Source organism: Phocoena phocoena, chromosome 6, assembly GCF_963924675.1.
Source record: "Phocoena phocoena chromosome 6, mPhoPho1.1, whole genome shotgun sequence".
Classification (NCBI taxonomy): domain Eukaryota; kingdom Metazoa; phylum Chordata; class Mammalia; order Artiodactyla; family Phocoenidae; genus Phocoena; species Phocoena phocoena.
In genome coordinates, this window is record NC_089224.1 from 88357131 (window position 1) to 88371318 (window position 14188).

The window sequence follows — 14188 nt, forward strand, 5'->3', positions numbered from 1 at the left end:
AGCAGTACTTTATAATTTGATTTCTTTTATCTGCAATAATTATGTAACTTTGTAAACCGCTCCCAAAAGTCAGGGCAGGTTTTAATTTTCGCACATAATTTCCCCAAATCTTGCCTCTCCCTGTTACCAATTCAAAGCCTTCCCTCATTTTATTGCCCACTTGCTTCTGTTTGGCCCATTTCATTAAATAACTGAAGCACTGACCAGAAGCACATATAGTGAGCACAGTTAACGTTTAGATAGAACTTGTCTTTTTGTGAGATGATATCATTTCCCTTAGATTAAAAAAAAAGTATTCTTTAGGCTCTAGGCAGATGGGGATCCAGCTTATTTTCACAGTTTGGAAATGAAACAAATTTCAGATTACTCGTAGAGTCTGAGATGATTAATTCTCTTCTGTTGGAATTAATATGTTTAGGGAAAGCAAAATGTTTGATTTATCTTTTTAAAAAAAATTCTGATGCTTTTCACTATTGCCATATTGGTGTTAATAATGAACTTAATTATACCCCAGAATGATACTGGCATAGACATATGATTTAGAGATGTGATAGTATTTTTTTTTTAAGTTCAAGGACAAAACACATATTTTGTGGAGTCTAATTAAAGACTTTTAAAACTGTAAAATCTTTTGGGAAATAACATCCAAGTTCTGCCCCTAAATTCACAAAGCTAAAGAAATATATAAAAATTATGAAAGAACAAACTGAAACATCAAAGTATAAATATTCACAAAGGTTGCTTTTTTTCCTTTAGTTTGGCTAGAGGTCTAAAAGCCTTTCTCTAACAAGAGGTGCTTGCTTAGAAAACCACATATGAAAAGTATCTTAGCAACTCTATTCTTTCTTGATAAGTAGTGAAATGTAGAGATTTACTACAATTTCCCCCACATTTTGAACACTTAGTATTTAGGGCAGGGCCTCTGACATCCAGCAAAATGCCTGGTACAGAGCAAAAAGCCCTTGTTAAACGAATTAAAACGAACAGACAAATATTCAGATAAAAAAAAATCAATGCAAGTCTGTAGTTCTTACTCCCATGCGGCTCTTACTTATCTAGCAGCTCATTATGTTATTTCCAGTTTCCTGGTGTCTGCATGATCTGTTGACATATCAAATAAAAATTGTGCCAAACTAAACTTGTTTTTTTCTACCCAAGTCTACTCCTCATTCTTGTTTCCTATTTCTCTGAATGTAACCATAATTCTCCTACTCACCCATTCCCCACATCCTTTTTTGACAGGTTGAGGTGACACCCAGCCTGTTCTGGTTCTACTGCATCTTTCCCCATCCAGTTCCCTGCTCCTAGTGTCCTCAGCCTCCACTACATTTTGTTTGGAACTGTGAATATCCTCCATTTTCGCCTGTCTTTAGTCTCTTTTTACCAAACTTTCCTAATCTTGTTGCTTGATTGCAACCCTCCCTCCCACCTCACCACCCCCACCACCCCACCCCCGCAAAAAAAACAAAGAAAAACGCAGTTTAGCATAATGGTTGAGAGACTGGAGTCTGGCTCGGATTTGTCTGAGCATAAAATGTAGCGATCAAGAGCTTAGGCTCTGGGGTCAAACCACTTGGTTTATGGTCTGCCGTTCAAGGACTTCTTTTCTGAGCTAATTTCTCACTTCGTAGTCCAGCCAAAGTACTTCCCTCCATCTTTCCCTTAGCTTTTAGAGGCTAGTTTGCCTTACCACTAACCTGAAATAGCCTTCCTCTCCTTGGAACTTGCCCTATCATGGCACCTATACTTATTATTACCCACTTTGTAATCTCCCTTGGGAAAACACGTTTCTTGAGGGCAGGATATTATCATATTATTTTTTATATCTCCAATAAGTCATGGTGTGATTTGCATACTGTGGTTCCTCGAGAAATGTTAGGTGAATGAAATCAATTCACAGAAATAAATCCGATTCTGAGCGTCTCCCCTTGTGGACTGCGTTTATCCAAAATCATAAAACTTTACACTAAAAACGGTGAATAAAATGTATTTAAATTAAACTTTTAAAAAAGCCGACTTAAAAATTTTTCTTGAGGATCCCAAAAAGTCCTGAAGACGTTTATGGGTTTCATGTATCAATACTTAGCATATTAGAAATAACTGAGAAACATTTAAAATAGATCTTTATGTATTCGTTCTAAAAATAATAAATGCACTAAATGTTAAGAGAAATAATGCATATTCATTATTTATGTTGTATTCATCTGACCATTCTCCGCGTCTTACACAACTCCCAGCACGCAGAAGACGCTGGACTCTTATTAGGAGAACAAGGTCCGGCCCTCCTCACCCCGCCCAGCGGCCAACCGCCAGCGCATCCGAGGCTCCTGGGACACGCGGCCCGCCCCCTCCGCGCGCCGGCGCCGGGTGTCAAGGCGCACGCGCAGAGCTCCGAGAGGCCCAGCCGAAGAGCTGGCGGCCGCGGCCGTAACTTACCCCTCCCCTCGTCGCGCACGCCGGGAACCCGTCGCCGCGGCTGCTTCGGCTGCGGCGGTCGGTCGTCGTGATGGACTGTCCGTGGAATGAGCTGTCCCTTGCCTTTTCTCGTACTTCCATGTTTCCCTTTTTTGACATCGCCCACTACCTGGTGTCGGTGATGGCACTGAAGCATCAGCCGGGTGAGTGCGGGGCGCCGAGGACCGGCCCCCTCGGAATCCCCCTCACAGCGAGTACGGCCTTAGCTGGGTAGCGGCCGAGCTGCCCCCCTCGCCCGGAGTCCTATAGTCGAGCTAGAGGGGCGCCAAGAGGTGGCCCGTCCGACTCCTCGAGTACAGGTGGGGAAAATGAGGCCCGGGCGGTCCTCGCCAAAGGAGGCGCTGGGTTGGGGGGAGTGCGGGGGCGCCCCACCGCCGCGGGCGGGACTCCCGGAACAGGTGACAGGGCGGCCGCAGCCGCTGTTGGGAGCCCAGGACTGCCCGCGTCCGCCCAGGGGTTGCGCAGTCTCCCGGCGGTGCCACCAGTTCCTTGGAAAGTATTTTTAAATGACCTGGGAACAAAGCTCCCGGAGACAGCACGTCTGATTTCGTCGCTTGGGGTAGTGAATGGTTCTGGACGGCTCTTCGGTTTTGAAAGTTGGGTAAACACTGAAATAAAGAGCCTTAAGTAGGCACCCCCAGGTTCCCCTTAACGTAGAGGTCTCCCACCTTGTTTAGCATGTTAGACAATGATTGCTGAGAGGAGTGGATTCCCATTTTGGATCATATGAGTGACGTTGTACAAGAAAAGCCATTTGCCGTAGCTTCCCTTCTCCGCACAGTGGGGATGTGGTCTTAATACAGAGTTTTGAGTTTTTTCAACTATGCGCACAAGGAGCAATATTTGTTTTTTCTTGTATTTTACATTCAGGATATATTTGCTTCTGTATTGCTTTACTTTTGCCCTTATTCTACGTGCCTTTTCATTTTATGCTTTCTTCTTTTTTTGAGATCAGGCATTTTCTTTGCCTTACTTTCTCTGTGTTCATGCTGCTTTTAATCTGCCTTGTCCTACAGTCAGTGAGTGAGGGATTGAGGGTGATGCTGTACCTCTTATGGTCTGTTTTTTGCGGGTTTTTTTTTGTTTTCTTTAAAACCCTTGGACCTCAGAAATATTTTTCATTTAAATTGAAATTTGTAGTTCAGCCTAAATCATTGTTTGGTAGCAGTTTTGACCTGGATAAGGGGAATATTAGTGTATTAAATCGGGACAGATAATCTGCATAAGAGACTGCTTCCTTGATTTGAAAATAAGTACATTTTATTATTATGCCATATTCAGTATTTGGTATTTTCTTTTTTTTTTTCTTTTTCTTTTTTTTTTTGTGGTACACGGGCCTCTCACTGTTGTGGCCTCTCCCGTTGTGGAGCACAGGCTCCGGACGCACAGGCTTAGCGGCTGTGGCTCACCGGCCCAGCCGCTCCACGGCATGTGGGATCTTCCTGGACCGGGGCACGAACCCGTGTCCCCTGCAGCGGCAGGTGGACTCTCAACCACTGCGCCACTAGGGAGGCCCTGGTATTTTCTTGTATAGCTTAAATCAGAGGTTCTCAAAGTGTGGTCCAGGAGCCCCTGGGGTTCCTGACATTTCCAACTCAAAATTATTTTCATAATAATATGCAGATGTCATCTTTTTCACACTCATTTTCTCACAAATATACAATGGAGTTTTCCAGAGGCCACATGACCTGCCGTACTGTAACAGGTTGAATGCAGAAGCAGATATGAGAATCCATCTGTTTTCAATTTGAAGCAGACATGAAAGAGATTTACTAAAAAAGTGTGAGTTTTCTCACCAAATATATTTTGCTTTGGAAAATAGTTATTTTTCATGAAAAATATATTATTTTTTAACATTTAGTGCATTTATTATTTAAAAAATGAATACCTAAAGAACTATTCAAAAATTGTCTCATTTATGATTTCTAATAAGCTAATAAATATTGATAACCCACATAAAGAAAAGCTTTTTAGGGGGTCTTCAAGAATTTTGTTTTGGAGTCAGCCTTTTTAAAGGTTTAATTTACCTGTATTATATTCACCCTTTTAAATATAAAGTTCTATGATTTTGGACAAACACATACAGTCATGTAACTACCACCACAATCAAGATAGAGAACAGTTTCATCACCCACCCCAGATTCCCTCCTGCCCCTTTGTAGTCAGCCCTCCCCAAGCCCCTGGCAACCATTCATCTGCTCACTAATTTTGGGGGGTGCAGAGGAGTCCTGAGACCAAAAACCTTGAGAACCATTGGACTAATTGGATGCTAGTACAGTGTTACACATGGTGTAAAAATATATTCCAGTACTAGTACTTGTAAACATGTAAAAATTATAGAATTCACACAAAAGAGTGAACCTGCTTTTACTAGAATTGTGTTAGACTGTCCTTTCACAGTATTGGCTGTTATCAGTCCTAAATATCTTGTTATTCTGATGATCAGAAAACATAGTTTTCATTTGCATCTGTCATAGTTACTAATGTTTGCTGGCCATTTGTATTTATACTTATATATAAATAAATAGATTTACTTATATAAATCTATTGAGTTGATCATATTGTTTTTCCTGTTTAAAATGTAATACATTTTAAAAAATGAATTATCCTTATATTTTTGGAATAAACTGTTTGATGTATTAGTTTAATTCGTTAGGGATTCTCATTTGCCAATACTTATATAAAACTACTTAATTGGCAACTTTTTTCTGTTCCCCAGGGACTGATTCTTTAGAACACAGACCTGTAGTACAATAAAACCACAATTCATCTATGTACTGCTACCCGGGTTCTTCTTATCCTTATCTCCTCAAGCATGTTACTCCTTGAGACTCTTGACTTTTGGAATGTACTCTATCACTGCCAGTACCTCACTCCCCACTTTCTATAGTTTACATCTTATGGCTTACAGACTATGCCTAGATCTAGACTACTGAGGGCAAGTGGGTAAAGGGGATTAACTCTTTCTATCTGTGGTGTTGATAAGGATGGCATCTTTTTTTTTGTTTGGTTTAGGTTGTAGGCCTTCAAATCCAAGGAAAGATGATTGTCCCCCCTACCCCCTTCCTTTTCCATGTGACTTGCACTTCATAAGTGAAACCATCAGCGGGTATTTTTAAAATTTTTTATTTAGTTTAAAATTTTTATTGGAGTATGGTTGCTTTATAATGTTGTGTTAGCCTCCACTGCACAACAAAGTGAATCAGCCATACACATACAGATATCCCCTCCCATTTAGATTACCACAGCATCAGGGGGTATTTAATATGTTGGATTCTTTTTTATTTCTTAGTTTACTTCCATTTGCCTCATACTTAACCTTAGTTCCTCTTGAACTCTGGCATCTGATTGTCTATAGCTTTTAGTTTTGGCTAGTAGTGTAGAGGTTTTTTTGTTTGTTTTTTCTATTTTCCTGGGCATTTTATTAGGAAGTTGGAAAATGCTGCTTTGGGAATTGTTGGTCAGAAACCATTTTAACGGAATGTTTATGTCATCAGTTGTAATCTCTCTTACATTTTAAATCTGTGTTCTCTGTTTTTTTCCTATTTAAATGTTCATTAAAATAAACACATTTCTTTAATCCTACATTCATATCCGATTGCTATTTTCTGTAAGACATCCTGAAAATTTAATCTACAATGATCTCCACTTGATTTTTACACACAAAATCTATTATTTTACTCTTAATTCTCTGACCACTATTTTGCTAACTTCCCTCAAATCATATGTAGTTCAATTAAGCAAATATTCACTGTAGTAGGTACTATATTAGATGTTGAGGATACCAAGATGAAAGTTACTGTTATAGCTCTGAAAGAATTCAACTGTGCTGTTGTCACTGTAATCTCCTCTGCCTCCCCCTCCTCCTCCTCCTCCTTCTCTTTCCTTGCAGTGTCACATAAGGTTGCATTACCTTTCTTATACATTAATAACATTCATTCATTTCAGATACATGAAAAACATTTCAGTGTCTTCATTCTAATCCTCATCCATCTCTTTAGGTAGGTATTATTGAACACATTTTACAGATGAGTAGTCTTACAGGAATAAAATAACCTTACTTAAGTCACATAGTTTAGTAAATTATGGAGCTAGTTCTTGGGCTAATTTCAAAGTTCTCAACTATTCTGTGCTCTCTCTTTGCAGATACATTTAATGTTCCAGGTTTCTCAATATTTAGCAATTTCTCAATAAGTTGTCATTTGACATCGTTATTTTCTCCCATGATTTCGGTCATTTCCACATCACGATTCAGTTTCTCATTTGTTTTCAGGAATTAAATCCAGGAATAAAGTTTGTCATTGTTCCTTCCTCTAATCTGTGGGAGATGAAAAGATTAATAAAACAAGAATTTATCAGTTCTGGGGATTCTGGGAAGGTGGCAGCATACTTTTCCTATCTTTATGAATTCCGACGTAAACACATACAGAAAAGTGCAAAAGTAATCGTAAATGTATAGTTCAGTGAATTTTCAGAATGAGCACAACTATGTTAATCAACATCCAGGTAAAAATAGAACAACTATGATCCCCCCAAAGGCCTCTTTGTTATAGCATGCTTTTAAAAGAGCAGATTCTGCCCAGTGTGGGGTGGAAAAGGATGTCTCAGAAATGACAGTCCATAATTTACTTATGTGAATACAGAGAATCTTACTTAAATATCTTTAATATATATTTTTTAACATCTTTATTGGAGTATAATTGCTTTACATTGTTGTGTTAGTTTCTGCTGTATAACAAAGTGAATCAGCTGTACATATACATATATTATACATGTATCCGCATATGCCCTCCCTCTTGAGTCTCCCTCTCATCCTCCCTATGTCACCTCTCTAGGTGGTCACAAAGCACCAAGCTGATCTCCCTGTGCTATGTGGCTGCTTCCCACTAGCTACCTATTTTACATTTGGTAGTGTATGTATGTCCATGCCACTCTCTCACTTCGTCCCAGTTTACCCTTCCGCCTGCCCGTGTCCTCAAGTCCATTCTCTACATCTGCATCTTTATTCCTGTCCTGCCCCTAGGTTCTTCAGAACCATTTATTTTATTTTAGATTCCATATATATGTGTTAGCGTACGATATTTGTTTTTATCTTTCTGACATACTTCACTCTGGATGACAGTCTCTAGGTCCATCCACCTCACTATAAATACCTCAATTTCGTTTCTTTTTATGGCTGAGTAATATTCCATTGTATATATATATATATATATATATATATATATACACCCACATCTTCTTTATCCATTCATCTGCCGATGGGCATGTAGGTTGTTTCCATGCCCTGGCTACTGTAAATAGTGCTGCAATGAACATTGTGGTACATGTGTCTTTTTGAATTATGGTTCCCTCTGGGTATATGCCCAGTAGTGGGATTGCTGGGTCATATGGTAATTTGATTTTTAGTTTTTTAAGGAACCTCCATACTGTTCTCCATAGAGGCTGTATCAATTTACATTCCCACCAACAGTGCAGGAGGGTTCCCTTTCTCCACACCCTCTCCAGCATTTACTGTTTGTAGATTTTTTGATGATGGCCATTCTGACAGGTGTGAAGTGATACCTCATTGTAGTTTTGATTTGCATTTCTCTAATGATTAGTGATGTTGAGTATGATTTCATGTGTTTGTTGGCAGTCTGTATATCATCTTTGGAGAAATGTCTGTGTAGGTCTTCTTTTCATTTTTGGATTGGGTTGTTTGTTTTTTTGATACTGAGCTGCATGAGCTGCTTGTATATTTTGGAGATTAATCCTTTGTCAGTTGCTTCATTTGCAAATATTTTCTCCTATTCTGAGGGTTGTCTTTTCGTCTTGTTTATGGTTTCCTTTGCAGTGCAAAAGCTTTGAAGTTTCATTAGGTCCCATTTGTTTATTTTTGTTTTTATTTCCATTTCTCTAGGAGGTGGGTCAAAAAGGATCTTGCTATGATTTATGTCATAGAGTGTTCTACCTATGTTTTCCTCTAAGAGTTTGACAGTGTCTGGCCTTACATTTAGGTCTTTAATCCATTTAGAGTTTATTTTTGTGTATGGTGTTAGGGAGTGTTCTAACTTTATTCTTGCACATGTAGCTGTCCAGTTTTCCCAGCGCCATATATTGAAGAGGCTGTCTTTTCTCCATTGTATATTCTTGCCTCCTTTATCAAAGACAAGGTGACCATATGTGTGTGGGTTTATCTCTGGGCTTTCTGTCCTGTTCCATTGATCTATATTTCTGTTTTGGTGCCAGTACCATACTGTCTTGATTACTGTAGCTTTGTAGTGTAGTCTGAAGTCAGGGAGCCCAGTTCCTCCAGCTTTGCTTATCTTTCTCAAGATTGCTTTGGCTATTCAGGGTCTTTTTGTTTCCATACAAATTGTGAAATTTTTTGTTCTAGTTCGGTGAAAAATGCCACAGGTAGTTTGATAGGGATTGCATTGAATCTATAGATTGCTTTGGGTAGTATGGTCATTTTCACAATGTTCTTCCAATCCAAGAATATGGTATATCTGTCCTGTTTTTATCATCTTTAATTCCTTTCATCAGTGTCATATAGTTTTCTGCATACAGGTCTTTTGTCTCCTTAGGTAGGTTTATTCTTAGGTATTTTACTCTTTTTGTTGCAGTGGTAAATGGGAGTGTTTCCTTAATTTCTCTCTGAGATTTTTCATCATTAGTGTATAGGAATGCAAGAGATTTGTGTGCATTAATTTTGTATCCTGCTACTTTAACAAATTCATTGGTTAGCTCTAGTAGTTTTCTGGTAGCATCTTTAGGATTCTCTATGTATAGTATCTTGTCAGCTGCAAACAGTGACAGTTTTACTTCTTCTTTTCCAATTTGTATTCCTTTTCTTTCTTTTTCTTCTCTGATTGCTGTGGCTAAAACTTCCAGAGAGTGGGCAACCTTGTCTTGTTCCTGATCTTAGTGGAAATGGTTTTAGTTTTTCACCATTGAGAATGATGTTGGCTGTGCGTTTGTCATATATAGCCTTTATTTTGTTGAGGTAAGTTCCCTCTATGCCTACTTTCTGGAGGGTTTTTATCATAAATGGGTGTTGAATTTTGTTGAAAGCTTTTTCTGCATCTATTGAGGAGATCATTTGATTTTCTCTTTCAGTTTGTTAATATGGTGTATCACGTTGATTGATTTGCCTATATTGAAGAATCCGTGCATTCCTGGGATAAACCCCACTAGATCATGGTGTGTGATCCTTTTAATGTACTGTTGAATTCTGTTTGCTAGTATTTTGTTGAGGATTTTTGCATCTATGTTAATCAGTGATATTGGCCTGTAGTTTTTTCTTTGTGACATCTTTGTCTGGCTTTGGTATCAGATAATGGTGGCCTTGTAGAATGCATTTGGGAGTGTTCCTCCATCTGCTATATTTTGGAAGAGTTTGAGAAGGGTAGGTGTTAGCTCTTCTCTAAATGTTGATAGAATTCATCTGTGAAGCCATCTAGTCCTGTGCTTTTGTTTGTTGGAAGATTTTTAATCACAGTTTCAATTTCAGTACTTGTGATTGGTCTGTTTGTATTTTCTGTTTCTTCCTGATTCAGTCTCAGAAGGTTGTGCTTTTCTTAGAGTTTGTCCATTTCTTCCAGGTTGTCCATTTTATTGGCATAGAGTTGCTTGTAGTAATCTCTCATGGTCGTTTGTATTTCTACAGTGTCAGTTGGTACTTCTCCTTTTTCATTTGTAATTCTGTTGATTTGAGCCTTTTCCCTTTTTTTCTTGATGAGTCTGGCTAATGGTTTATCAGTTTTGCTTATCTTCTCAAAAAACCAGCTTTTAGTCTTATTGGTCTTTGCTATTGTCTCCTTCATTTCTTTTTCATTTATATCTGATCTGGTTTTTATGATTTCTTTCCTTCTGCTAATATTTTTTTTGTTGTTCTTCTTCTTTCTCTGATTGCTTTAGGTGTAAGGTTTGATTGTTCATTTGAGATATTTCTTGTTTCTTTAGGTAAGATTGTTTTGCTATAATCTTTCCTTTTAGAACTGCTTTTGCTGCATCCCATAGGCCTTGGGTCATTGTATTTTCATTGTCATTTGTTTCTAGGTATTTTTTGATTTCCTCTTTGGTTTCTTCATTGGTCTCTTGGTTATTAAGTAGTGTGTTGTTTAGCCTCCATGTGTTTGTATTCTTTACAGCTTTTTTCCTGTAATTGGTATCTAGTCTCATAGCATTGTGGTCGCAAAATATACTTGATACGATTTCAATTTTCTTAAATTTACCAAGGCTTGATTTGTGACCCAAGATATGATCTATTCTGCAGAATGTTCCATGACCACTTGAGAAGAAAGTGTATTTTGTTGTTTTTGGATGGAATGTCCTATAAATATCTATTAAGTCCATATCGTTTAATGTGTCATTTAAAGCTTGCATTTCCTTATTTATTTTCATTTTGGATGATCTGTCCATTGGTGAAAGTGGGGTGTTAAAGTCCCCTGCTATTATTTTGTTACTGTTGATTTCCCCTTTTATGGTTGTTAATATTTGCCTTATGTATTGAGGTGCTCCTATGTTGGGTGCATAAGCATTTACAATTGTTACATGTTCTTCTTGGATTGATCCCTTGGTCATTATGTAGTGTCTTTCTTTGTTTGTTGTAGTAGTCTTTATTTTAAAGTCTATTTGATCTGAAATGAGTATTGCTACTCCAGCTTTCTTTTGATTTCCATTTGTATTGAATAAATTTCTTCATCCTCTCACTTTCAGTCTGTGTGTGTCCCTAGGTCTGAAGTGAGTCTCTTGTAAACATCATATATATAGGTCTTGTTTTTGTATCCATTCAGCCAGTCTGTGTCTTTTGGTTGGAGTGTTTAATCCGTTTACATTTAAGGTAATTATCGATATGTGTGTTCCTATTACTGTTTTCTTAATTGTTTCAGGTTTGTTATTTTAGGTCTTTTCCTTCCCTTGTGTTTCCTGCCTAGAGAACTTACTTAAGCATTTGTTGTAAAGCTGGTTTGGTGATGCTGAATTCTCTTAGCTTTTGCTTGTCTGTAAGGTTTTAATTTCTCTGTCGAATCTGAATGAGATTCTTGCTGGGTAGAGTAATCTTGGTTTTAGGTTTTTCCCTTTCATCACTTTAAATATGTCTTGCCACTCCCTTCTGGCTTGCAGAGTTTCTGCTGAAAGATCAGCTGTTAACCTTGTGGGGATTCCCTTGTATGTTATTTGTTGCTTTTCCCTTGCTACTTTTAATATTTGTTCTTTGTATGTAATTTTTGATAGTTTGATTAATATGTGTCTTGGCATGTTTCTCCTTGGATTTGTCCTCTAGGGGACTCTATGCTTCCTGGACTTGATTGACTATTTCCTTTCCTATATTAGGGAAGTTTTCAACTGTAATCTCTTCAAATATTTTCTCAGACTCTTTTTCTCTTCTTCTTCTGGGAGCCCTATAATTAAAATGTTGGTGCGTTTAAAGTCCTAGAGGTCTCTGAGACTGTCCTCAATTATTTTCATTCTTTTTTCTGCTCTCTGGTAGTTTTTTCCACTATTTTATCTTCCAGGTCACTTATCCGTTCTTCTGCCTCAGTTATTCTGCTATTGATTCCTTCTAGAGTAGTTTAAATTTCATTTATTGTGTTGTTCATCATTGTGTGTTTGCTCTTTAGTTCTTCTAGTTCTTTGTCAAACGTATCTTGTATTTTCTCCATTCTATTTCCAAGATTTTGGATCATATTTACTATCATTACTTTGAATTCTTTTTCAGGTAGACTGCCTATGTCGTCTTCATTTGTTTGGTCTGGTTGGTTTTTACTTTGCTCCTTCACCTGCTGAGTATTTCTCTGTCTTCTCAGTTTGCTTAACTTACTGTGTTCGGAGTCTCCCTTTTGCAGGCCGCAGGTTTGTAGTTCCCGTTGTTTTTGGTGTCTGCCCCCAGTGGGTAAGGTTGGTTCAGTGGGTTGTGTAGGTTTCCTGGTGGAGGGCACTGGTGCCTGTGTTCTGGTGGATGAGGCTGGATCTTGTCTTTCTGGTGGGCAGGACCGTGTCCAGTGTTGTGTTTTGGGGTGTCTGTGAACTTATGAGTTTAGGCAGCCTCTCTGCTAATGAGTGGGGCTGTGTTCTTGTTAGTTGTTTGGCATGGGGTGTCCAGCACTGGAGCTTGCTGGTTGTTGAGAGGAGCAGAGTCTTAGTGTTGAGATGGAGATCTCTTGGAGAGCTCTCGCTGATTGATATTACATGGGGCCAGGAGGTCTTGGTGGTCTAATGTCCTGAACTCTCCCACCTCAGAGGCTCAGGCCTGACACCTGGCTGGAGCACCAAGACCCTGTCTGCTACCTGGCTCAGAAGAGAAGGGAGAAAAAAAAAGAAAGATAAATAAATAAATAAAATAAATGTAGTTATTAAAATAAAAAATAAGAATAAATAATAAAATAAAAGAAAGCAAGCAAACCAGTAAACAAATCCACCAATGATAAGAATCACTAAAAACTATACTATGATAAACATAGAAATCAGTAACCAGGGTGTTGCATTCAGCAAACCCCAAGTCTACAGTTGATCCCAAAGCCCACTGCCTCAATGTTGGGATGATTCGTTGTCTATTCATGTATTCCACAATGCAGGGTACATCTAGTTGATTGTGGAGATTTAATCTGCTGCTCCTCAGGCTGCTGGGAGAAATTTCTCTTTCTCTTCTTTGTTCCCACAGCTCCTGGGGTTCAGCTTTGGATTTGGCCCTGCCTCTGTGTGTAGGTCGCCCTCTGGCGTCTGTTCTTCGCCCAGACAGGACGGGGTTAAAGGAGCAGCTGATTAGGGGGCTCTGGCTCACTCAGGCCGGTGGTCGGGAGGGGTACAGAATGCGGGGTGAGCCTGCGGCAGCAGAGGCTGGCATGATGTTGTAACAGCCTGAGGCGCCATGCGTTCTCCCGGGGAAGTTGCCTCTGGATCACTGGAACCTGGCAGTGGCGGGCTGCACAGGCTTCCCAGAGGGGAGGTGTGGATAGTGACCTGTGCTTGCACAAAGGCTTCTTGGTGGCTGCAGAAGCAGGCTTAGCATTTCATGCCTGTCTCTGGGGTCCGCGCTGATAGCTGCGGCTTGTGCCTGTTTCTGAAGCTTGTTTAGGTGGTGTTCTGAATCTCCTCTCCTCGCACACCCCGAAACAATGGTCTCTTGCCTCTTAGGCAGTTCCAGACTTTTTCCCGGACTCCCTCCTGGTTAGCTGTGGAGCATTAGCCCCCTTCAGGCTGTGTTCACTCAGCCAACCCCAGTTGTCTCCCTAGGATCTCACCTCCGAAGCCCGATCCTCAGCTCCCAGCCCCCATACACCCTGGTGGGTGAGCAGACAAGCCTCTCACGCTGTTGAGTGCTGGTCAGCACTGACCTCTGTGTGGGAGTCTGTCTGCTTTGCCCTCCGCACCCCTGTTGCTGCGCTCTCCTCCATGGCTCTGAGGCTTCCTTCTCCCACCCACTCCTCATCTCCGCCAGTGAAGGGGCTTCCTAGTGTGTGGAAACGTTTCCTCCTTTACAGCTCCCTCCCCAAGTTGCAGGTCCTATCTCTATTCTTTTGTCTCTGTTTTTTCTTTTTTCGTTTCCCCTACCCAGGCAGGTGGGGAGTTTCTTGCCTTTTGGGAAGTCTGAGGTCTTCTGCCAGCGTTCAGTAGGTGTTCTGTAGGAGTTGTTCCACATGTACATGTATTTTTAATGTATTTGTTGGGAGGAATGTGATCTCCATGTCTTACTCCTTCGCCATCGTGAAGGTCCTCTCTTTAATATTTT

General features: G+C 39.8%; 1 protein-coding gene across 1 annotated transcript in view; it reads left to right on the forward strand.

The window, feature by feature from the left end:
- The first annotated feature begins 2446 nt into the window (after positions 1-2446).
- Positions 2447-14188, forward strand: part of TMEM38B (transmembrane protein 38B) — a 70376-nt gene continuing 58634 nt past the window's right edge. Inside the window, exon 1 of the mRNA XM_065879433.1 lies at positions 2447-2618. Within this exon, the coding sequence (XP_065735505.1) occupies positions 2507-2618 (112 nt within the window). The 5' untranslated portion in view covers positions 2447-2506. The remainder of the gene's footprint in view (positions 2619-14188) is intronic.